Genomic DNA, 25,061 nt, shown 5'->3' on the forward strand with positions numbered 1-25,061 from the left:
CCATGCCCCACCTACAGGGTCTTGTCCCACAAGACAGGCCAGTTCCCAGGACTGTCGGGTGGGACGGATAAGCAGAAGCAAAGGACAGGAATGGGTCCAGTGAATCCCTGCTTGGCACATATACTTCCCCTCCTCATATTAGTACAGACACAAGGTTGGGAATAGATTCACTTAAAATTGAAAAGAATTCCTGTGGCTCTGTGGCTCCCAAGGACTTTTTCATCACCAAGGATGTCTCTGATTAAGCCCCTGGTTTAGTGATATACAATCTCCCAAACCGTATCAAGCAATAGGTTCTTTGTCTGATTTTGCTCAGCAATGGCAGAGCACACCCATCCACGCTTCCAATCAGACTGAGATAACCAGGAATACCAATCACACTGAGTGGGTATCATTCCAGCCCAAAACACAGACACCCATGTCTTTGGCCTATATTATCTGGCCCAAGTAAAGGTACAAAAGCCTTCAGGCCTTTTGAAACACTGATGAGACCCTGTGGGAGGAGTGTCAGGTGGTACCTCCTGGAAAAAGTGGGAGAAAGAGGTATGCACAAGAAACAGGGCACTCTCCAGAGGAAGGTCTACCAAACAAATAAATTGGTGATGCCCAGGTATCAGGCCACAGCCTCCCTGTAACTCCTGCTAGAGAGCAGGAGATCCTGAGTGGAGGTCAGTCTCCCTCTGTCCTCTCGAGGCACTGCCATGCCACTGCTCTTCCGCACAGAGGTAGGAGACAAAGGCGGGGACTACTGTTCCCACGCCACAGAGCAGGGAAGTGCCATTCTAGACCTGCCCCGAACCACCAAAGGAGAGGCCAAGAACCTGGACCAGAATCCGGCCCATTTCTTCTCTCTCTAGTGCCAGGTCACAGATCTCTCTCCTCGAACTCCGAGACAAGGACTCACCTCTGCTAGATACAGCACACAGAACTTCAGGTCTTCCGAAGAACCTTTGAAGGAACAAAAAGTAAGACTGGCATTAGAGTTGGCTCCAGGGTCTCAGCAATTTGCTCCAGCACAGCCAGTGTTCTCACCAGAAGGCTTTGTGTGGTAGCTCCTGGGAAAAGAGGAAGAAAGGTGCAGGCACAGAAGCCAGAGAAATCTCTGGAGGAAAGCTCATTTAGTAACTAACCAGGTTGAGGCACAGCTGTAAGGCCTTGGCCCGCAGGTCAGCCATACCCAGGGGATGCTGAGATCTCACCCCCATGAGAGGTAACCCGGAGCACCCTCTGGGCATCAACCAGCCAGTGCAGAGAGCTGTCATCCATTCCAGGAGGCCTCCTCCTTTCCATGCTTCCTGTAATGAGGGGCACAAAGGCAGCACACATATGAGTTGGAGTTTAAATACGCCAACTGCCTTCACCATTTTGAAATTCAACAAGGAGCCACTTAGTCACTGGGTGGGCCTTGTTTCCCACTGAGGAATGTGTGGGTTGTGCAGGGGCATCCCAGTCATGGGCAGGGTGGAGCCCAGGGATGGCTTTCCAGCCCAGCCCAACCCCTGGGTATGTTTTCCTAGAGCCACCTCACCCCTTGTCTAGAATCCCAGAGTGAACTGCTCATTAAGTTCCCTCCACATGGGAGGCAGCTGAGAGGGACTATGGGCTGCTCCCTACTCCTCCAGCAGAGGAGCTAAGGTAGAATCCCTACAAAAGACATATTTGGGCAGAATGCTCCAGAAACACAAAGCCCAAGAGATGTCCCCCAGCTGGTGGGGAAGGCTTCTGGATGAGGATCTTTTTGAGCTTGAACTCCAAATGGGAAGGGCACTCCAGGAGGTAGGAACAACATGGGCAGAAGCATAGAGGCAGAGAAGCACAAGTTGTGCTCAAGGGGCAAGTGTGGAGAAGGAGCCCTGACCTCCAGCAGCATACCTTCCCTGACCACTGCCAGCCACCGCTCAGAACTGGGCAGCACTCCCCACTGGGGCATTCACATGGCACACACGGCGATAATTAGTAGCTGCCTTTATTTCTAGCAGTCGACCTCTCTAGGCAGGTTGTCATTTTGGGGGGAAGCAACTATACATGTAGAACAGCAAATACAGTGCCACAGAACTTAGAGAACCACAGTACCATGTGCCAGCCATGGGGCCCAATGCTTTTACATGTGAAGCTCAACCCCCAAACAGCCCTGATGAGGCCGGGCTTGTTATCATCCATGACTCAGGTGAGAAAACAGGTACAAATGGGTGGAGTAACAAGCCCAAGGTCAAAGGGAAAACACAGGATTTATACCCAGGCAATCTGGCTCCAGGGCCCACATCCCTAACCACTATAGATCCGACTCCCAAATACCCACCGCACAGGCCCTACCCAGGCCCTCTGCCCCTCAAGGAAGCAGGCCCAGGCTGAGCTCAAAGCAGGTCCCTCAACACATAACTGAATCAAAGAAAGTGTCCAAGAAACCAAAATGTGTTGCAAAGTAAAGGTGACACGGTAAAAAGAGTCAGTGGGTCAAGTCAATTCCTAAGAAAAGTAGGAAGTGGAGGCCTTCAGGTGGATGAAGGCCAGGCCTGCAGAGGCAAGTATGTGGGTGGTTTCCTGCACCAAACTAGCCCTAGGGCTGGTGGCGCTACCAAATGCCAGATAAAAATAATCCATAAGTAAATGGGGGTTCACTTTGGGCTTAGAATAAATTCTTCTTCTCCCCACCCAGAAGTGGGTTGGAAGGGAGAGAGGAAGCCCCGCCTAAGAAGCCTATCATGTTTAAGAAACCCCTCATTTCAAAGCTTCTGCCAATTCCTTGCTTTGCTGAGGGTGGAGACAAGGGGAGGTGGTTTTTTTTGTTTAAAAAAAGCACTCTAGACATTCCCTTGACTTTCCAGAACCTGATCTTAAGAGCCAAGGGAGAAACAAAAAGATCTCTGTAAGAAAATAGTACAAATTTAGGTTTTAGAAGCTGGCAGTGAGAGAAGTGAAGGCTCTAGAAGGGAGGGGAAAGCCAAGGAGATGGGATCCTCAGGTAGATGGTAGGTGGAGGTTGGGAGAATGCAGCCTATGACACCTTCCCAATGGCAAGGAATGGCGACAACTGCCCTGACAACTATTCTATGCTATGACAGCCCCCACCACCACCCTCCTGCAGTACCTCAAACCTTCACTGAAATCAGCTCCACATCACAGCCTTGTGCCGGCAGCCCTTGGAGAGAAGGGCAGGATGGGGGCAGTGCTCAGCCTGGCTCAGAGTCCCATAAAAGGACAACAAGCCTCAGGAGTCTCGGGGGCCAGGAGGGAGCCACAGCTGTGGGAAAGAAGACTGCCAGGTATCTGACCCAGGAGGGAAACCTCAGCCCCACCAGAAACCTTTCTGCGACGTTAGGTTGGGCTCTGGACTCTCCAGAGCACGGAAACAGAGGTCAGTGTAACGGAAAAGAGACATAAGGTGACACATATTTGGGTTTTCCATCCAACACTCCCACTGCTTTTACCATTTTGACATCTCACAGGGAGTCATTTGGTTCCTGGGTGAACCTTGTTTCCCACCAAGGAATGTGGGTTGTGCAGTGGGGGGGTCCAGAGATGGCTTCACCATCCAGGTCTCAGCCCAATGACCTCTTTCCCAGAGCCCTCTCAAGCCTGGTCTGAGATCCCAGACTCAACCATTCACCAAGCCCTCTCTACCCTGTGGGACAAGCCAGGAAGATTGCAGAAACTGAGGCCTAGGGAGAGAAAACATGTACAAAGTATTCGGTGAATAAATGACAGAACTGAAATTTGAACCCAGGACTGCCCACACCCAAAGCCTGTGTTCTGACCACTGCATCACCCTTCTGCCCTCCACCCACCACTCATTTACTCGTCCGTCACTCCACCAGACAGTGCACTCCAGAGGTGGCAATGTGTCTCTTCCACTGCTAGCACCCTGGAAGCCAATACTGAGGTGGGCTCTTAGGGTGTGCTCAGCAAATGTCAACCAACTACATTTAACTCCATGCATTCCAGCAGCTGGGACCTAAGCAGCTGTTTCCAAGACTGAGCACCTGGCTCTCCAGGGCAGCTGGAGAGCCCAAAAATCAGCTGGATGTTTCCAGGCCATCCTGAGAGACCAGAGCAGGCCAGGAAGACATGCTGTGGGTGGAATGCTGGCCTGCCTGGGAGGCAAAACACAAAGCACAGCAAAGCCAGTGGGCGGCAGAGGCAGGAAGAGCCCACAATGGGCCCCGGATGACCGGAGATGTCCCAATTGTTAGCACCAGTTCTCCGCCTGTTCCCATTATAGGGCCGTTCAGCCCTGCTGAAGCACAGGGGAAGCTGGGTCAGAGGAGGGCAGGCAAGGCTGAGTGGCCACGAGCTGGAAGCCTTGCAGGAGGAGTGCACTCCAGCCCCCACGTGGTGCTTCTGGTCTCCTTTCAGTTGCTCATTCATTCACTGAACAAACATGTATTAGGCACCCATGATGCTCTGCGCCTCATGCTAGGCCCTGCCAGTATGCTTGACCAGTGGAGCTATGCACCCTTCAGACAAGCCACACAGGGAGACCTTAGGCCCAGTGTGGGGCAGATTCTCCCCTGCCCGGAAAAAAACCCTCACCAGCCCCAGCCCACGGGGAAGGCTGGGTGTGCTCCTTGTTTACCATCTTCCTTGCCCCAAATTGAACTCACTACACATTGATTTGGAAAAGAGAAACCTAGGGGTCTTGAGCTATGTTAATCAGAAACCACTCTGCTGACAGAAGCTCCAGGCTACGTCACCAATGCATCTCTTAAAGACTTCACTCAAACCCCTGTCGCTGCAGCAGGTCCCTGGGGGCCCCTGGGAGGTGGAAAGGAAATCGGGCACCAGGACTCAGGACACTGGGTCCTGCAGCTCCAACTCTGACTGCAGGAGAAGGGGTCACTGGACTTCTATGAACCTGGGACCCACAAGCCTGTCTCAGGGGAGCAGGGGTGAGAGAGGAGGTAAGGGCTCCACCATGCCTGGGGAGAAATCTAAGGGGTGGAACGTGCACCTTGAGTGCTCAGTGTCACTGAGCCTTTTCCTTCACTCTCAGCAGCTCCTGGGCTCCCTGAAGAGGCTCGTTCACTGTGCCTGCTGACCGACACTGCCGGAGGAGAGCAAGACTATTTGCCCCAAACCATCTGCCCAGCAAGCCCAAGACAGGCACACATGTGCAGACACACACACACACCCTATCCCGTGCCAACCAGTGTTTCCCAATGGCCACGATTATCTTCCCTGAGGAATGCGGGCCTTGGTCACCCTGAGCCCGCCATCTGCAGGGAGAGGATGTGGTTTCCAGCCCAAAGAAGCTGTGCCTGTACAAGACTGTCACTCCTATGGGCTTGGCATTCGGAAAGTTTCTCTGCAACACCTCGGGCCCCATACATACCACACCCCACAGTCCCTGATCAGCTGCCATCCAGTGGAGGATGGAGCTCACCCTGACTCCTGACTTCAAACCTTGGGTCTGGGGCCTCCAGGATGGGAAGAGCCAACCAGTTTCCAGTCAAGGACCTCCTGAGGAGGGACAGCAGGACATGTAGGTACTGTCCAGCTCCTCACAGCAAACCCAGGGTCTGTCTAAGGATGTCAGAGCTGGGAGGGAACACAAAGGGCAAGCCCAACCCTTGCTTCCCAGTCAGAGAAACAGAGCCCAGGAAAAGGGAGAGGTCCACTGAAGTCCCACAGCAGGTTAGCAGCAAAACGGGGTACAAAACTACTGTCCTCAGCTCTTTCACTGCCCTCTTCTCCAGCCCCATCCTCACCCCAAGAACGGTCAGTTTGAGCCCCCCTTCTTTTCCCTCCCTCCTTTTAGCAGGAGGCTGAGCAGACCAGGGACCTGGGCTTGCAGCCCCAGACATAAGTGATGGACACATCAGAGTAAGGATTTAGTTCTTAGGAACCTCTTCTCAGTCAGGGCATATTACTGAGCACCCCCGCAGTACTCCTCACAGCTGACTGGGCCTAGACTGTCTGAGCTGGGAGTGCAGGCCCTCAGAGGAAGGGAGGGCACCGTGTGAGCACGTGTACGTGAGTATGAGCGCAGGGGGTGGGAGGGACGGGAGAATGAGTGTGCAAGGGAAGCTAATGGGAGGGGGAAAGGGTAGGGCAGGGCAATGCCCACTGTAGCTCCCACCTGCCCCCTCTGGGGGCACAGGGCAGCTTCCTGGACTGCCGGGATCTGAGCTGAACTTGCTCAGAGGGTGGCTCTTTCCCTCCTTGGTCAGGCTGAGCTGCCCCGAGGGAGGGGCTCGCCCCAAGAGAGCTGACTTGCTTCTTTCCCTGGTCAGGGAGCAGGAGAAAGCCAGAGGCAGAGAAGAAGCTGTAAGTGACTTCCTGTGGGGCAGCCAGAGCAGAGGTTCTCACACTGCCTGGGTTTCTAAGGAGGAAGAACAGCGGGGGCGCCGAGCACACAAGAACACAGGACGGGTTTTGCAAACAGGCAGGAAGTTTTCCTGGAGCAAAACCCGTCAAAACAGAATTCTTTCACTGGGTAATATTTTCCTCCCTGCCCCTGTCACCCATGCTCAAACAGGTCTGTTGTTGTTTTCATAATCTGGGAGAGGAAACTGACCCCCTTTCAGCAAAGACCTCAGGCGCCAAACCAAACCGCTCAACAGATACTCCCAGCTGGCTTCCCGTTCTGAGCCGACGAGGCACGATGGAAAGTTTGGAGTGGAGATTCACTTCATGCTCCCACGTGGTGTGTGCCAGCCCAGCCACACTTGCTCTAGCTTCCTCAAACACTGGGCTGGGCGGAGAAAGAGCAGTGGTCTCTTGTCCTGGACATGTGTGATGTGTGGGGTGGCAACTAGCATTCACTGGGCACCTGGTGTGGGCCAGGCACTTTGCATTTATGACCTAATTTAATCTTTACAACGACCTTCTGAGATACTAATGGTATGCCCAGTTACACACGAGAAAACAGGCTCAAAGAAATTGAGTAATTTGCCCAAGGTCACACAGGTAGTAAGGGGCAGGTTTGAGATTTAAACATAGATCTGAGTCTGAAGCTCTTTCCATCCCACTCCATAGCCTCCCTGAATCATCTTTGGAACAGAAATCTCCCAGCCAAGTTCAGGTTGTACAGTGAGTCTTGACGGCCTAGAATGGAATGCCAGGGGCTGCGCCTGACTGCACATGCTCACGTGCCCCCTGATGGCTGCCAGCTCAGCTGCCAGATGGGCTGCATCCAAACCAGGCATCCATGCTACCCAGAGCAGTGGGACTCAGGGCAAGTGGTGGGGGAGTCCAGAGCCCCTTGGGCATGCACTCACCTTCCTGCAGCTTCACACTCTGGAGGTAGAGGGGGTTCCTCAGGACATTGCAGCGGCCTGGCTCATCCTCCTTGGTGAAGAGCAGCAGATCCGAATACGCAAATAGAGTCACCTGTATCAGAAGAGGGCAAACAGAACTGGCTGCCCCGCTGTCCCAGAGGCCAGGAGCCACAACCAATCCTGGAGGTCCAGGTAAGGAGTCCTAATTATCCCAGCTGAACCAGAAGCACTCAGTGTGGCCTCAGACAAGATCAAGTACCTCACATGCAGTTGAAGCCGCCCCTTAGCCCTACAGTTTTCTATACACACACTCGTTATCATAGTAGTAAAAACAAACAGAACAGAAAATGACACTCACCATCCATGACCAATGGCCCACATGCCGCTCCACAGCCTGACACCCCCACAGCCCACCTTCTGACCAAACACCCCTGGAATCTCCAGCCCAGCACCCTTGGCTTGAAGCCACTCTTGAGCTGCAGAACATTGCTTGTATTCTCCTCTAAATGTCTGGCTGAAAGAGCACTGGACTTCGAGTCAGAAGTCATGAGGCTCCTACCCTACTAATTAGCCATGAAAACTTGTTAAGCTCTGAACCCCTCAGCCTAAGTTTGCTCATCTGTACAGACAGGAAAGAGTCCCTACTCGGCTCCCTCACAGGCTTCTTTCACAAGCTCTGTATAGACTGAATTGAAGCATCTTGCAGTGTGAGTTATTACTACCAAATCCCTTGTGGATCATTTTAACTGCATTAATGCACAATCAGTTCAAGAAAAAGCCAGTTTCATATGCTCCAATACAGACATGTACAGAACTTTTATCTCTTTTATGTACTAGCTGCTCCAAAAATAAAGGAGTAAGCTATTTTTAGACATTATAGGTAAACCAACTGGCATGCTCAGCATATTTTTATGCTAAAAAAAATCCACTGATCCCCTAATGCCACTAAAGACTACACTGTTCTTTGTTTTGTAAATCCTGCAGTGGCCTTTAAGTTAAAGGCGATAAAATCCCATTTTGGATTCTCTGAAGAAAACAAAATATTATTAATTATGTAAACTTCCCTCAGAGGTGTTAAAACCTGACATCTCATCTCTTTTGAAGTAAGAAACATCAACCAGGGACCTCAGTGTATGTGTGTTGGGTGGTTGCTGAAGTTTAAAAAGTCAACAGGTTGACATTTAGCTATCAGACCATTAAAGATTACCTAACAACCCCACCTCTGAGATTCTGTACTACAGAAATAATTACAAGGATATATAAATGTGAACCTATATGGTTCTCAGAAGCATTTGTGTAATTTAAAAAAAAAAGAATATAAATACCCATCAAGAAAAGATGGATAAAGTTAAATTATTCTACCTTCACATGGTGGAATTTTACACAACCATTAAAAGAATAAAATAGAGCTATGTGGGCACAAAGAGAAATCTGTCCATCACAAGTCAAAAGAGTGCAATGTGCAAAAATACCTAGAGTATAATCCAATTTTATAAAATAAAATTGTAAATCTGTTTATATTTACACATTTTTTTAATGTCTGAGTTATTCATCATACTCTTCACTCCAGGGAATGGAATTTCACTTCATACATTTCTGTATAATATGCATTATATTGCAATAATACTCAACTTTTGTGATTTAAAAATATATGTGTTTTTCAAAGGACTTCTTGGCCTCTCCAGCATAGCACAAACACAGAGGGAATCTGAGCCACAGAGACAATGGCAGTTGGGGCAGGGGGGTCCTTGAGCAGTAGGTGTTCAGGGGCTCTGGCTTCTCCAATGGGACCACACTCGAGGGCTCAGGAACCCTGGGCTAGAAGGGATCCTGGAGGTGACTCTCTCCAGTTCCCTTCCCACCACAGCCCTGACCCAGCACAGCCCAACAGAAGCCTCTGTTTGTTGAGTGTTTACTTTCTGCTCAGTGGACCCTCATTTATAAATAACATAACTACCCTCATTTAGAGATGAGGACTCTGCAGTTCAGGGGAGTTAAGTAACCTGTCCAAGGTCACACAGCCAGAGACCATTGCCCAGGTCTGGCTGATCCCCAAACTCTCACTATACAGAGAGGCAGCAATATGCCTACAGCTACCCTGCCCCTGAATGTGATAGAATCCAAGGAGGGACCAATGAAGAGGAGCAAAGGAGACCCAAAAATGAAGTTCAGGGAGGGGAAGAAAATGACCTGAGAGCTAAGGAAGAATTGAGGAGTTGGTTGTCTGAAAAGAGGACTTCAAAGTCCAAGTGGTAGAAAGAAGACTCAAAACCAGCCGAACAGAAGGCAAACCCTCATGATACCCCGACCCAGTCCAGGGAAATCTGGCAGTCACCTCGAGACCCACAGGGAAGCTGGTCTGCCAGGAGCCCAAAAAAGTAAAAAAAAATGTCCCAGGCCCAGAAAGAGCTGGATGGACAGCAAGTGGGGAAGCGCCATGGGCAAGGTGGGAAAAGCCTCAGGCAGCTGCTCTGGCCCCAGTTCCCAGAACTGAGAATGTGGTCTAGACAGGAAGTAATTAAGGCATGAATGAAGAATTTCCCCAAAGATTGGGTCAGGGAAAGGACAGAGCTGGCACACAGCTGGAGGCAGGGCTGAGGGGCAAATGTGCCAGGGGAAGGCAGGCAGGGGGGCCTCTTTCTCATCTCACCAGCATCCTGCTGGCCTCGCTTCAGCAGAAGCCACAGTGGCCCACAGTGGAGTGATGCCCATCTCCACAGCCCAGTTACCTGCTCTGCTGCCTTCCACAAGAGGCCACGGGGGCCACCAGGTGTCTTCCCCGCTCCAAGGCATATCTGTTTTCCCAAAGGGTCAGGCTTGAGGGATCATTCGGTGCTTGGTTAGGAAATCCGTGCAATTTGGTGGGTCGCTTCTTCCAAGTAGCCCTAAGGGAACTTCCTCCAGGAACCTGGCCTAAGGACCCGCTGGCAGAAAAGACCTTGTTGCCTTTGTTAATAGTAAACTTAATGAGTCAGTGTGAAAAGTGAGGGTGTGTCTGTCTTGTGCCTCACAGTACCCTGAACCTCTAGCACAGGGCCTGGCTACATTGTAGATGCTCAGTAGCTATTGTTCGAATGTACAAATGAGGCTACTCCATAATGCGGATTTGATGTCCAGGCACATTCATCAGGTCCGTGACTTGTGGGAGGGGGTACGATGAGGGCAGTTCCCAGGGCGGGACTGGATCAGCCCACAGACATTAGCAAACTGGAGCATGCTCAGAGAAGAGACGAGACAGAACCAAGGGGAGCACTCCAGCAAGAGCTCCTTCTGAGCATAAAGGAGAACCTTTTACAGTTTAGCACTCTCCAGTAATAAAACCAATGCCCAGAGGAGCTGCCTTTACAGACTCAGAACTGGCTGGAAAACCATCAGTGGGAAAGTTAAAGGGAAACAATCAGAATGGATGACACCTGGGGGCCCAACCAACACTGCAATTCTACAAGCTTATCCAAGCCCCTCTTGAATTGGCTCATATTTTTGGCCTGAATAACATGATAGACAAGATCCACATATTCGCTTGCTAGCACACTTGAAGAAAAAGAAATATTAATCTTATTTGTTTTCAAATCATTTCTCTCAATCTTTAAAAGGGGTCTCATAGTTCTAAGCTCCAAAGATCCACTAGACAAGGATTTTTGGACAGACTATAACTGTAATTGGGATATGGTTTCAGCTTATATTTACCAGTTTGTTTTTAAGCAAACATACCAGAGGCAGCATGGGATGATGGAAGGCACCGATGAGCCAGAGATCCGAGTGCTAATCCTGGCTCCATCCCTGATGAGCCTGAGACCCTGGTTAATCTCACTGGGGTCTCAATTCCCTCCCCTACAGAGTGGAGACAATTGTGCCTCTCATAGGGGTGCCACAAGAGCTAACTGGGATCTAGTATGTAAAATGCATGCACAGAGAGGATACACAGTAAGTGCTCAATGTCTGCAGGCTTAATAGTGAGCAAACAAAAGAGAAAATTTAGACAAATGTATATATTACAGGGTGGCTGCCATTTCTAACTGCCTTCTTCTGAGTCTTGGATATTTACAGCCACACTGGACTTCATTTTCTTTTTTTTTAATTGAGGTATAATGGCATATAATATTATATAGTTTCAGTCATATAATACTATATGTATATTATGAAATGCTCACCTTGACAAATGCAGTTACTTGTCACCATACAAAGGTATCACAATATTATTGACTATATTCCCTATGCTGCACTTTTCATCCCCATGATTTATTTGTTTTATAATTGGAAGTTTGTATCTCTTAATCCTCCTCACCTATTTCATCTATCTCCCACCCCAGCAACACCAGTTTGTTCTCTATATTTATGAGTCTGTTTCTGGATTTTCAGTGGGGGAGGGGGATTTTGTTTTTTTGTTTGTTTTGTTTTTTAGATTCCATATATAAGTGAAATCATATGGCATTTGTCTTTGTCTGATTTATTTCATTTAGCATAATACCCTCTAAGTCCATCCATATTGTCATGAATGACAAGATTTCATTCCTTTTTATGGCTGAATAATATTCCATTCTGTGTGTGTGTGTGTGTGTGTGTGTGTGTGCGCGCGCGCACGCGCCACATCTTTTTTATCTATTCACTTATCAGTGGGCACTTAGGTTTCTTCCATATCTTGACTGTTGTAAATAATCCTGCAATAAACATAGGGGTGCATATATCTTTTTGGATTAGTGTTTTCATTTTCTTTGGGTAAATACCAAGAAGTGAAATTACTGGGTCATATGGTACTTCTATTTTTAATTTTTTGAGGAACCTACATACTGTTTTCCATAGTGGCTGTACCAGTACACATTCCCAACAGTGTAGGAGGGTTCCCTTTTCTCTACATCCTCACCAACACTCATTACTTCTAGTCTTTATGATACTAGCCATTCTGACTGGTATGAGGTGACATCTCACAGGCACACCTAACTTTCTTGACCCTTGGTCATTGGACTTAGCTCTACCACACAATCACCAAGCACAGATCCAAGTGACTTCTTGCTCCTAAAACTCAAATCCCCCTCAACAGATGAAGTTTTACTCCCACTGAGGCAATTCAGAAGATATTCCAAGATTCTTAGGAAAGTTCCCAAAGAGGAAGTCCAGAAATGTAGTGCGCAATGCCAGCATGATAGCAATAAGCATGCCATATCCCCAGGAAGCTCCCTTGAAAGAGACCATTCACTTGGAATGCATGAGCTCCCGGTGTGCTTGCTTGAAAACAAAACAAAACAAAAGCAGCCTCCTGCTGTAGCCACAATTATACATAATGTCTCAGAATGCTGAGGCTGAAAGTGCCCTTAAAGTTCAGCCAGGCTCAGCTACTCAAATATACACACCCACTGTTCAGATAAGAAGACTGAGGAAGGAGGAAGAAGTCACAAGTAAGTCAGCACCAGAGTGGGAGGTGGCTATATGCTTCCTGCCTCCACGTTCCTATCCATCCACTACCCCAAGCTGCCACTCAACTCAGTAAGCCATGCTGCCAGGGTAAGTCAGGGCCTAATCTGCAGTGAGTCCCCCACCCTCTCTTCAAGCCCCCCAGGCAGTCCAGTCAGATCCCAGGAACTCCAACTTCTATGCCCAAGTAGATTTAAGCTCACAGGACTGAACTGGAACCTGGCCAGCTCTGGGGGGCAAGGGAAGCAGGAGGGGGCGTGTGGTGAGGGAAATTCCCCCATTTAGAGATAGCAGAGACCAGCTCCCAGGAAGAAGGACATGATCTCCACATCCAGGCCTCTGTTGGCAGAGCTAGAGCCCAGGAGAAGTCACAAACTTAACTGTCAGAGAGGATTTGGGATTTGGGCTAGGATGGACCCAGAAAACCTGGGTAACTGATACCCCTCTAAAAATTCTCTTTGGCTAACAGAGTTAATCTTCTTACCAACAAAGTCATCCATCACCACTGAGGTGAGCTACCATCTCTTCTTCCGCTCCTTAGAGAAGTTGGGATAAACAATGGGATATCTTTAGGGGTTGGGAAACTTTCTAACTACAAAGATGGACTAAACAGCTTTGAGAGGTGGTGAGTTCCCTATCACTGAACATGTATAAGAAAAAGCCAGGTAGCCATTTAGTAAAGAGGGTGTGAAGCAGATAGACTTTTTAGTTTGTTTTCTACCCTGAGATTGTACAATCCTAAGACCCTCAGAAAGAGAGAACAGCTAGGGGCCTGGAGGCTAGCTGCTGAAGCCCACCAGGAAACCCCACCTGGGAAACATGTGGGAATCTTACCTCTGCAGCTTTGTTCCTCCCCTCATACAGCAGCAGCTCCTCTGATAACAAGAGGGTCCGGGCAGGGTTACAGAGGTCTAAAGGCTGAAAACAAAGTGGGCAGTTCAAAGGCGCCTGATGGAGATGGTGGGCGTGGGGGGAGGCAGCTTGTCAAAGCCAGCCACAGACAATCCTCTCCGAGCTTCTGAGAGAAGACGGCCAGCCCTCCCTCACCCCAAGAGCCCACACACCCCCACATACACAGATGGAAACAGAAAGACAGATTCTCTTGTCCTGGGCCAAACTACTGCTGCCACCTTCCCAACCAACCCCCACTGTGAGAGCCACACTTTCTGGCAGGAAGTCCAGCCACAATTCAGGCCTTTCCAGGCCTCCCCACCAGCTCTTCCACTACACTGGGCTCCTGGGCCCTTCCAGTCCCACTCCCCCATCTGTCCTGTTCATGCCTCACGGGAAAGTCCCTGCTGTCAGGCTCAAGCTCTTATCCTGAAAATCTTGTGCCAGGTTTGGTCACTTGCAGCCCTTCAAAGCCAGGCCAGTCCCTGCTCTATATTTATAACATGCTTGAATTAACTGACTCCTTCTCAGCCATCAGTTCCCAGGGACCAACTCTCACCCAAACCTCTCACTCCACCCCATCACCCTGCCCCTGCCCAGCCCAGCCCAGCCCAGCCCACAGAATGCTGGCTAAGCTGTAGATTATCCTCATGAATGTATATTTATAACATGGCTTCTAGGTGCCTGACACCAAGCAAGATACCAGAAGAAAGATAAACAACATTAATGACACACAGCAACCTGGATGAATCTTGCAAAGGAAGCAGGCACGAAAAGAGGCCAGACAAAACATGCTATTTAGGAAAGCGTACATGATGACAAAACAAAACAATAGCAAGGAGATGGTTATTTTAAAGTCAGACCAGTGGGTATGTCTGCTGGGAGTAGAGCATCACCATTAGGAAGAGAGAGGCATGGCCTCTGGAATAGGACTAACGGTCTATTTCTTTATCTTAGTGGAGATCTGCTTTATAATTATTTATTAAACTGCACACTTAAGTGTTATGTCATTTTTGGTTTACATATTTTATAATTTAAAAGTCTGTATAACTATAAAAAACTAGTTTTAAGTTTTGGTAAAAATTAAAAAACCACCCCTGTGGATGCCAAGACCTCTGTGGTTTACAACCTAAGAAAGAGACCAAGAGAAAGACAAAGGGCAGGCCTTGCCAATGAAGTTGTCTGGGGAGAGGCATGTCATTGGCCAGAAATAAGTTGCATCCTAACAGAGTGGAAATTCTAAGATCCCCTGGACAGGGACAGGCCCCAAGTGGGATGCCAAAGAGACCAGAGAGGGAATGTCTGGTCAGAAATTAAGCCCTTGGGACTATGTCACCTCAATGTTGCTGACGAGAGGCTAAACCAATAGTCTTGCTGGAAAGCAATTTGTCAATACGTATAAAGAGCCTTTAAATTCTTTATGACCCATGACCCATTTCACTTCTAGGAATCTCTTCCAAGGAAAATAATCAGAGAGGCAATTTGGGCCCAAGGACTTTCACCACAGAGTTATTTATAACAGCAAAAGAAGTAGACATAAGTATCTGAACAGAGAACTGGTTAAACAAACATGGTTCAACCACACGATAGAAACCACTACAAAATAAAGGTTCAAAAAATATTTCATGATGTGGGAAATATTCATGCTGCAACTTGCATTTAAAAACAACAGGATATAAAATGGGTTTGGGTTTTTATTTTTTAATGTAGGTATGCACACAGAAAGACACATAAATGTTTATACTAGTTATATCTGGGAGATAGAAGAAATAAAGGTTTGGAAGTGGGAAGAAAAAGACGGAAGAAGAGAGAGAAACAGAAGGGAGACCTGAATGGATCTCAGACCACCAGCTAATCCTGACCAGACCTGTCTGCTGAGACCAAGGATACCAGACAAGATGCCAGATCTCAGGCTCTCCCTCGGTCATTTCCAAATAACAAACCAAGAGAAGCCAGGAAGCAGGTGCCTCAGTAAACAGGCCCTGAGACAACACAGAAAGCAACTGCAGAGTGCCTGCCCTGTCCCCAGAGAAAAGGGAATTCAGGGGGACAGGGAGGCACCCCCCTGTTGCTCAGCATCCCTATCCCCACTGTCCTATTCCTGCTCCTGGGAATCTCTGCTCCCTAGTAGAATCCCCAGAAGCCTGAGCACCTGAAGCTATTTATTTGTCTTTACCCCAAAGCGGACCCTCAGTATGCAACGAGGCACCATCCTTGAGTCCTGGGGTAAAGGACCCTCCTTTGTCCTCATCTCCTGCAGAAGACCTCAGGGCCAGCCACCGGCTCACCTGAACGAAGACGGGGAACACCAGGACTTTGGGGGCCAAGGTGACATATGTGCCATAACTTGAGTGTGAGGCATGCGGCCTCAGGACCGAGCAGTTCTGATAGTTCCCATGGCCTTTCATGGTCTGCACCGTCTTCATCAGCCGGGACTTCTTCCCCAGGCCCGTGGAGGACTTCCCTTTACTGGGACTCCCTGACTCTGTGGAACAGAGATGGGGACAGTGAGGCATTTCCATCACCCCTGCAAAAGCATCCCCTCTGCAGAAACAGGGAGCAACACTCAGTCAACCTCTATTCACTGAGCATCTGCTACGTGCCAGGCCTGCACAGTGTGCTGAGAATATAGGGAGGCTCAGAAGAGTCTTTGGCCTTGAGGAATTCCCTCACACTCTAGTGAGAAATACACATAAACCAGGAACTTCAGGGCTCAGATGGAGCTGGAAAACATCAGCTATGATGGAAGCAGCAGTTCCTGTCTAGTAACCCGGGGCCTGAATCTGACCTACCAGTTTGACCTTGTGCTTTTAAAAATCAGGAGATGTCTAATATCTGAGAAACCAGAAAATCTAACCTCACTGGGCCCACAGTCCCACACAGAACTATCAATCAGTTGGACTGGCCCATGTGACCAAACACATGCTTTCCCCCAGCCACTGTCCCCACAGCTCCCTGTGCATGCCTAACTCAGCTTGCCTATTCTATCGTCTCCCAAGTCCCATGGACAATGGGACTGGAAATCCAGTCTCTGCAGTGGTATCAGAGACAGTGTGCTTTCCCAAGCTCCACCAGCCTGAGCATCTGAAAAATCAGAGTCCACCCTTTACCAGCCAAGCGAGCCAGAGTGGCTGGCTCCCATGAGTCAGGCTAGAATAAGGAGTGGAACCTGTTGGGCTCAGGAAAGAGCACCAGCTCTGAAGCCAGATGGCTGTGCCCAAATCCCACTCCTCTGCCTACTAGTTTAGTGACCTTTGGCAACTTACTTCCTCCCTCAGAGTCTTGGTTTCCACAACAGCCAGAAAAGGACCAAGCTCACTGGGTTGCCGTAGGATTAAATGATACGTCCCAAGTAAAGCCCCTAGGACAGTGCCTGGAATCTGGTAAGTGCACAACAAAAGTTAGTTGCTAATTTATCATGGTTCTTGTTGTGATTCCTCCACAGGAAAAGCTAGTTAATCAGGTGCCCCAGGGACTGTGGGAATCCTGGGTTTCACAGAAGCCAGGAAGCACTCCTAACTTGGCCACCAACTCACAAATGATTCTAATCAGAAAAAGGAGAAACTCTCCCAGGGAAGAGAGCAGAAGCTTGCAACAGCAGGGGCTCCTCTTCAAGGCGACAAGACTGGACACATACCCTCTCACTGAACAAGGGGTGGGCACACAGGTCTCTGTTATGTCCGGACCAAAGAGCAGAGATGCAAGCTCCAAAATAGCTAAAAAGTCAGGGCTTCTTGGACACAAGCGGGCAGGAGGCAAACTCCAGAGCATTCAGGCTCCACATGCACCTGAGCTCCCCGGCCAAGGGGTTCTTGCTGCCAGGGCAACTGACCAGCCCTCCCTGACCTGGATGTCCAGCCCATGTCCCAGGGCTTAGATCTCCTTCCACCACCCCCAGTCCTGGCAGCCAGGGGCTGAACAGGTGACCTGACCCCAGCTACATCTCAGGGAAGCTCCCCACCAACGCAAGGTCTGCAGCTTCAGAGGAAAAACTCAGCTCAGAAGATTTCACACTTACTTCCTCCGCCTACCCCATGCCCCCTCCCCTCAAGTGGGGTGAGAAAAACAAGTTGACTCCCCACCACAAGTGACCACCGGTCACAGTGTATCTTGGGGCCACACTCAAACCATAATAACTTAAACCACTTCCTGCCTCTTCAGAGTCACTTAGAGAAGACCAGGGGGGCAGGTGAGTCAGGGGACAGATGCCTGGAAGTAGTTACACAGCTACTTGCCTTGTCTGGCCATGAACAACAGCCCTAGGGGGGTCTGTGCTGCCAGGCCCTGGCCCCTTTGCTCAAAGAACCCCCCTGGGTCCCACCATCTGCACTGGATTTGAGTTGAACAAGACACCTGAACTTGAGCACTGGCTTCCCGGGACTGGCTGTGTGACCTGAAAAAGCCCTTCCCCCTCTGAGCCAGTTTTCTCCACTGCAAAGTGCAGATGATACAGGATCAGGGCCTCGCCTGCCCCAGGGCTGGAGGGGTGCTCACACAAGAGACCTGATGGGAAAGGGCTTAGTGGGTGGTCTGGAGTGTGAGTACACACGGGATTATTACAAACCTATGCCAACAAATAACCCACCTGTCAGGGCTGGCATTAGGACAGGGCTGCCGGGCCTCCAGCCACACTGTGGATGGCGTCACAGGGTCAGCCTGGAACTAGACAGTCTAATTTAATGCAAACAAGCCTAGACCAGAGGGGGCAGACCACATGGGACTGACAAGCAGGGGACTAAGGCAAAACAGACTAAAGTTAAAGAAGAGTACTATTTGCTGATGCCAAAATCTCTGCCTCCAACCCCCAGCCTCAGACTTTTAAAAGCACCCATTCCCTCCCATCCCCAGCCTCTCTGCCCAGGGCTGTCACAGAATCTTCACCTTGGGCCTACAAAGTCATAAAGAAGCCACTCTGCCTTCAGGTGGGAAAGGCCTGCTCAGCCTCATTTTATAGAAGAGGCCACTGAGGCCTCAAGTGGTTGAGTGGCGTGCCCATGGTCATTCAGCCAGTTAGTGGTACAAGCAGGATCAGCCAAACCCACGTGGCAATCATGCCAAGTGCCCTGTCTCCACGCAGCCCTGGTAAAGTGTGGCAAGTCAGCATGGCTCACCAAACTGATCTTCTGAAGTATCTTATTTTTTTAAAAAAAACAGTCTCGGTTGCAATCCGGCCACTAAGCTCTGTAAGGCAAGATCCTTGACTTCCCACCTGCTACCTCTTCTACCCTCTGGTCCAAACCCCTCCCTCACCCCTTTTCTCTGTAACACCTGCTTCACTGAGCAAACACAGTAATTACTCAGCTTTGCTCCAGCTTCTGAACAAGCCCTGGCAGCCATTCCACCTGGCAGTGGAGAGTCTGAGGCCAGGCTGCCTACACAGGACAGGAGACAATGTGGAGGGCACCAGTGGCCTGAGGGAACGTGCCAACCACAGGCGGCAAGTGCCCCAGGACCCAGAAGTGCACCAGAGCCTATTCAACTCAGGATGGCTCAACCCTCCCTCCCAAAAGGACGCCAGGCTGCCCAGCCAAGGGAGGAGACAGAAGTCGACACCCTGGGAGAGCCTTAGCCTCTGGAGACCCCCATGTGTGGTTAAGGGAAGCTTTGTCACCTGAATTCCACCCCTTCGTCTGCAACCCCAGGACTGAGCTGTGAACAATTGATATCTGGTAAAGAGCAAAGATGTCCTTGGAAACCAAAATAATTATAATCATGAAGAATAGGCAAAGCAAGGTCAAGTTCTTAACACAAAGCTTTCAAAAAGTTACCATTGTTATTAACACTATCATCATTTCCTTACTTTTCCCTCTCCCACAGCTCAGATGACTGTGCCCTTCTGGGTGCACTAAGTACTGTATTCTCAAAGGGAAATCAGAAAGTGGACACAGTTTGGGAGGACACCAAGAGGCATCTCTTGTGTGGAGAAGGAATCACTCCCCAACCACTAGCCCAGTGCAGGCAACATACCTCTCCAGCTCCCCTATTCCATCCATGACCAGCCTTTGGACCCTTCAAGACAGCTAGAGTCAGCCATTCTCCTTCAGTCACTTAACTGAAATTCTACTGAGTCCCTTCTCTGGGTCTGGCATTGGACACACAGAAATGAGCCAGCCCAGGCCCTCCCCTTAATGAAGTCACCATTTAGCAATAACATCTCCATTTCAACCTAATGCACCAACTAAAAGCTTTTTAAAAACTCAGTGTTGAATCACTTTCAGACTCCTCTGCAGAATACAGATTCATTTCTGACAGACCAGTCCCAGCCACCCAAACATCTCAGCCTGGAGAGAATGAAGATGCCTTCTATCGGCAGCTCTGAGCCTGGAAGAAGCCCCTTTTACCCCCAAAGCCACTGGCATTCTTCCAAGTACCTGCTCTAAACAAGCATCATCTTCACACTCTGACAGAGGGGGACAGCAAGGAAGCAAGTCTGCCTGTGGCTGCGAGAAAGACAATCTCAAGGGCTCAAGCACAATCAAGGCAGGCATCACGGACCACCAGGCAAGGCTGGTCTCCACCTTCCAGATAGGCGCATAGAGGGCCTGAAGGAATGCCCAGCCAGCTCCAGCATCAAGACTAACAGCTCAGGCTTCCTAGGAGAAGGAATTGGTTTTGAGCTCAGCTTCTCTCCCTGGCCCTTAAAAAATCAGGCCAGGATTTGAAGGCCAAAGGAGAAGAATCCATTCAAGCAGCAGAGTGGTCTGTGCACTTCAAAGATAACTACCCTCTGTGCAGCATCTCTCAGTGTACAGGCTACTACTCACAACTGTTATCTCCTTCGATCCTCCCAACAACTTTCTGAGGTAGGAATTATCAGCCCCATTTTAGAGATGAAGAAACTGAGGCTCAATGAAAATACAGCAGAGAGAATATAGTTCATAATACTGCAAATCTTGCTATGTTTTCAGATAATAACTACACTTATTTAATAATGTAGATAACTGTCAATCACTCCGTTGTACACTTGAAACCAATATAATTTATATATTAACTATACTTTTATTTTTAAAGGAGAAAAAAAAAGAAACTGAGGCTCAGTGAGGGAACGTGGGTTGTTCAGAGTTAAATAGCTCCAATTTCAGACCTCCTAGCTCCAAATGCCATGCCTCGCTTCTGTGCAGGCCCGATCATATTGCCTACAGCACCTAACATACATTGGTTGCATGGTAAAATTGGATGAATCTCAGTTGAATGCCTGGGTTCTGAACACTGTTTCTTACACTGCTCTGTGAATATCCCCTCTCTTCTTTCTTAGTTCAGGCCCCAAGTTAGAAAGACACTGGTTCAGTGAGGGAGAAAAGGTACCAAGAGGAAAGAGACTGTCAGTATGCTGGGGAATCCTGCCCTGTTAGGAAGACCTCTGAACTCAGAGGAGGCTGGGCCTGGTGTCCCCATGACCTGGGGCTTGGAGGGCACAGCAGCCGACAGACTCACCTTCGGGGATGGCATCCTCCTGGTACACAGGCCGCAGCAGCTGCAAGGGAAAGACAGGAGACCCACCTCAGCCTCGAGAACAGGGCAGGACAAGCAGGCAGCTGCTCACCCCCAGCCTGAGGATAGGAGGGGGCACCTCAGGGCATAAGGGAAACACACAAGCTGGGGACAACATGGAGGGACTGCAGACTCCAGAATCCTCCTGGCTGTTAGAACTGAATGAGACTTTAGCTTTCAAGTCTAACTCCCTAACCAAGTCCCTAGCATCCTTGATGGCAGCTTGCTCCAAGGTGCATTCCATGGAACACTGGTACTGTGGGACAAAAACAACACTACCACAAAGCGTTGGTCATCAGGGGAGTTTGGGAATGCTGGGCTAAACAAGGTTAAACCACCCCCTTTACCACAGGATGCCCTCAGAGTCCCAGAGAGGCTAATATACATTGGGAATATCCCAGAAGAGGAAGAAAGTTCAGAATATTTGTTAAACTTAGTTAACCTCAAATCACTTTATTCCCAGAGCATCTCATGGGACTAATGTTTTGGGGCACCCACTCCATTATCCCACCAGATCACCATGCAGTGTCCGCTTTCACACCTCCTATGGCAGGGACTCACCGCCTGCCATGGCAGCCCATTCCACTGTAGAAAAGCACAGACTGGCAGAAAGCTCTTCCTTCTTTTGAGGCAAAATCTTTCACTCTGCAACATTGCATGGTCCTGGATCTGTCCTGAGACCGCAAAGACCCATCTGCTCTCCCTACCCAGGACAGCCCTGCAGCTAACACATACCCCACCTCCTGCCTCAACACCCCTAGCTTCTTGCAGGTTCTTCCCAACACAATTTTGAGTCTTCGCTTCTTCCTGGCCTCGCACAGGGACCCATGCCCTTCACCTTCCCCAGACCAGCTGTTCATACCTGGCTCCCAGGGTTCAGTGGGGCCAGGATGATGTAGTTGGGGTCGGTGGGGGCAGTGGCACGGGACAGTGCAGGCAGGGTATGCTGGCCCCCATGCTTGGCCACCTCGGTGTAGCGTTCCCAGCCGCCAAGCAGCAGCCCATCTGAGCTGTCACACACCAGGTGGCAACTGTGGCGCTGCTCGGGCCGGGCCTGGGCTCCATGGGTGCAATTCTTCTCCCGCTTGTTGGGGGGTGACTGGAGGTCATGTGTCGACTTGCAGGAGGCCCTCCGCAGGACTCCACCGTCTGGCCCCGGCTTGACCTGGGGGACCATGCGCCACACAAGCAGGATAATCTCGCTGGGGCAGCTCCTAAAAGTTGGGGGGTCACACAGAGAAGTTGAGTCTCCGGGAGACCAAAAGACCAAAGTCAGCCAGGGTAGGGGCCTTCAGAGACAGAGAGGAAGTGTTAGCAGGAAGGGAGATAGGAGGCCATCTAAAGCAGAAACAAAAAAGGGGTCTCTTAGGTCAACTCTAATTGATTGGCAGTGGCTGAGAAGGACACTGAGGCCAAGGCCAGGTTAAACCAAAGTACAGTCGCAGTGAGATCTGTCGTGGGCAAGGTATAAACAAGGAGAAGCAAGCAAGCCACCCACATGCAACCCCTCATCCAGTCATTCTAGAACTTAAAGTAGGCCATGAGGCTTTTACCCCAGCATGTCAAAATTTAGGAGACTTGAAATTTTTTAAAACAATTTTTAATTATACAACTGAAACATTTGCAACATCTACTCATCCCTTAAAAAAAAAAACCAAGAGGTTTAGCTCTGAGGTAGCAGAAGTAATTAGCTAAAGTGGAAAGGGACCCCCTGGAGCTGCGTCATGAACCAGTGTCAGTTTGAGAGCCTCTTCCCTGCTGTTTGCTCTGGGATCTAAAATTGCTGTGAGCCTGAACCTTCCATTTTCAGGCTGAGAAACGGATTCCCTGAGGGGCAAAGTGAATTGCTCACAGCTGGGTGAAGGAGGGAAGGGCAAGGCTACATGCCAAGGGCTGAGTGGGGAGGTGTGCCATCAGCCTGAGGCCCCAGGCCGCCCGCTGCCCCTGTCACCGGATCTCATGCGCCAGCTCCACGCATTTCCAGTGCTCCACAGGCCGCTCGTTCAGCTGCAGCACCGTGTCCAGCTGCTGCAGCCCTGCCCGCTCTGCCGGGCCACCTGCAGGGACAAAGAAAAGCCATTTAAGAGCTCCTGAAGCTCACGACCCCCTCGAAGGACCTGAAGTGACCTCAGACAAGGACTGCCCCACTCTCTTCCTTCCTCTGGGAAATGAAGGGCTAACCTTGGTGGCTTTTGGGGGCCTGGAAGGGAGGCACACATTTGCCATACCTCCTTCTTACCTGCTCACCCATTGCTGGCTCACCTCTCTGCTCTCTACCCTTCCAGCCAGGTACCATCCCTCTGTCCCCACAGCCTCCTATCCCTTGAGAACTCTTCATTGTTGCCAGGCTGTCACACTTCATTCATTACTTAAGCATTATTTATTGAACTCCAACCTCATGCCCATCTCTGTGTGGGCACTGGGAGATACCCAGATCACTGAGCCCCGGCTTCTCCTCTTAAGATGCTCATTCTCTGGCCAGGAGAAGCCTTAATTTGTGAAAAATAAGGAAGTAATGCCTATTTTTAAGTGCTAATCAGGCTTGTGAGAGAATAAAATACCATTTCCAAATAGAGTTCATAAACGACTCTCACTTTCCCATGCAGCCGTTACTGAAAATATAGGTTTAGTTCCTGTTTGAAATGAAGGGAAACAAAATATAAAAATCTATTTTCATTTTGATAAAAAAATATATGAGTGGATATATTTTCATAAACCTCTGTTACATCTGTGGTCATCAAAAAATATTATTTTTGTTTTGAAAAACCAGAACACTTTGCTCCAGTTTGGGGCTCCTCTCTCAGTTCCAACATCTTGTTTGCAAAGCCCGGATGCATGATGGGCGATTAGGGCTGCCATCACCAGAGACACTCACTTACCAGAATCTACAGCCTGTACTCGAACCGGAGAGTCACAGCAGATGGTGAAGCCAAAGCCGTCCTTCCCCCTTGGAATGGTGATCTAGGACAGTTACTCTCTGTTACTCCCAGAAGCCATGAGCCTGCTGCCTCTGCTCAAGGTCGGGAAGCCCACAGGCCCCACCCCAGGGCCACCCTCTCCAAGGTTGCTGGAGCCAAGAAGGAGGCTGGCCAGCCCTTGCCATTCCTATCTCAGCCCAGGCAGCTTGAACACTGGGTTGTGGGCCAAGCAGGAAGGCTGGGAGCTCAGGAGGTAACCCCAGGCCAATGCAGGAAGCCCAGGATGGAGAGAGCCTTGGAAGAGTGAACTTGGCCTTCTTCAGACCCAGCAGGCATGTGGCCCAGTCCTTTACCAAAGGGGCCACTGGACCTGCACATCTCCACATGTGATACACAGCTGGGTCCATTCCTCCTTTCCCCCAGGGGTTCACAGAGCATCTGCGCAGGCCTGGCCCTGTGCTAAGGGCCCCGAGATGAAGCTAACATTGTTGCTGCCCTTCCAGAGCACAGGGGAACAGGGACACACATACTCACAACCTCAGGCCACAGGTCAGGGGACAAGTGCTGGCTTCTCAGGGCAGGCCATCACCAGGCATCCAGTGAGGAATCTCAGGTGAGGTGGCAGGTAAAGGCACAGATAGGCCTCCTGGCTGGACCTGAGCTAGCCACTTACCTCACTATGCCTGCTGAGGCCTGTGGGCATGGCAGGTCCACACCCCTACTTTTCAGAAGTCCCCTGAAAGGGCCCTGACACCGGGATGCTCTTTTCAGAGTAATATATAAAATTACTGAGGCCCTACTGCATGCCAGACCCTGCTGAGGTTCCAAGGCATGAAGCCCTGGTCTCTGGCTCCCAGTGGGGTACAGGGATACACAGATCTCTCCACGGCAAAGTGGACACTACAGGCACCAAAGCGAAGTGTGAGAACTGAGTTGGGAACAGTCTTTTGTGCTTGACCTTGGGTGACAGGCTTGGGGCACTGCAGGAACTAGCAAGCACTAAGTTAGTGAGAACAGCCCAGCAGCACCCCAGTCCCACCAGCAGCAGGAAGCCATGAGGGTGCAGCGCGGTCTGCTGGCTCAGTTCAGCTGAGCCATGCTGCACTCCCCGTGTGTGTGCCCTGCAGTTAGGCTT

At 49.9% G+C, this 25,061-nt stretch overlaps 1 protein-coding gene across 7 annotated transcripts in view; it reads right to left on the bottom strand.

Moving 5' to 3' along the window:
• Positions 1–25,061, bottom strand: part of RGS3 (regulator of G protein signaling 3) — a 115,843-nt gene that overhangs the window by 60,189 nt on the left and 30,593 nt on the right. For 5 of the 7 annotated variants that reach the window (XM_036990547.2, XM_017648763.3, XM_017648766.3 and 2 more), the window contains 8 exons: positions 23,888–23,969; positions 22,960–23,065; positions 21,871–22,222; positions 20,952–20,991; positions 15,806–16,002; positions 13,461–13,544; positions 7,218–7,329; positions 905–948 (listed from right to left, as the gene is read on the bottom strand). In XM_036990547.2, the coding sequence (XP_036846442.2) occupies positions 905–948; positions 7,218–7,329; positions 13,461–13,544; positions 15,806–16,002; positions 20,952–20,991; positions 21,871–22,222; positions 22,960–23,065; positions 23,888–23,969 (1,017 nt within the window). The remainder of the gene's footprint in view (positions 1–904; positions 949–7,217; positions 7,330–13,460; positions 13,545–15,805; positions 16,003–20,951; positions 20,992–21,870; positions 22,223–22,959; positions 23,066–23,887; positions 23,970–25,061) is intronic. The other 2 variants (XM_017648764.3, XM_036990546.2) reach the window with 2 other exon arrangements.

The sequence above is a fragment of the Manis javanica genome, chromosome 2, assembly GCF_040802235.1.
Source record: "Manis javanica isolate MJ-LG chromosome 2, MJ_LKY, whole genome shotgun sequence".
Lineage (NCBI taxonomy): Eukaryota > Metazoa > Chordata > Mammalia > Pholidota > Manidae > Manis > Manis javanica.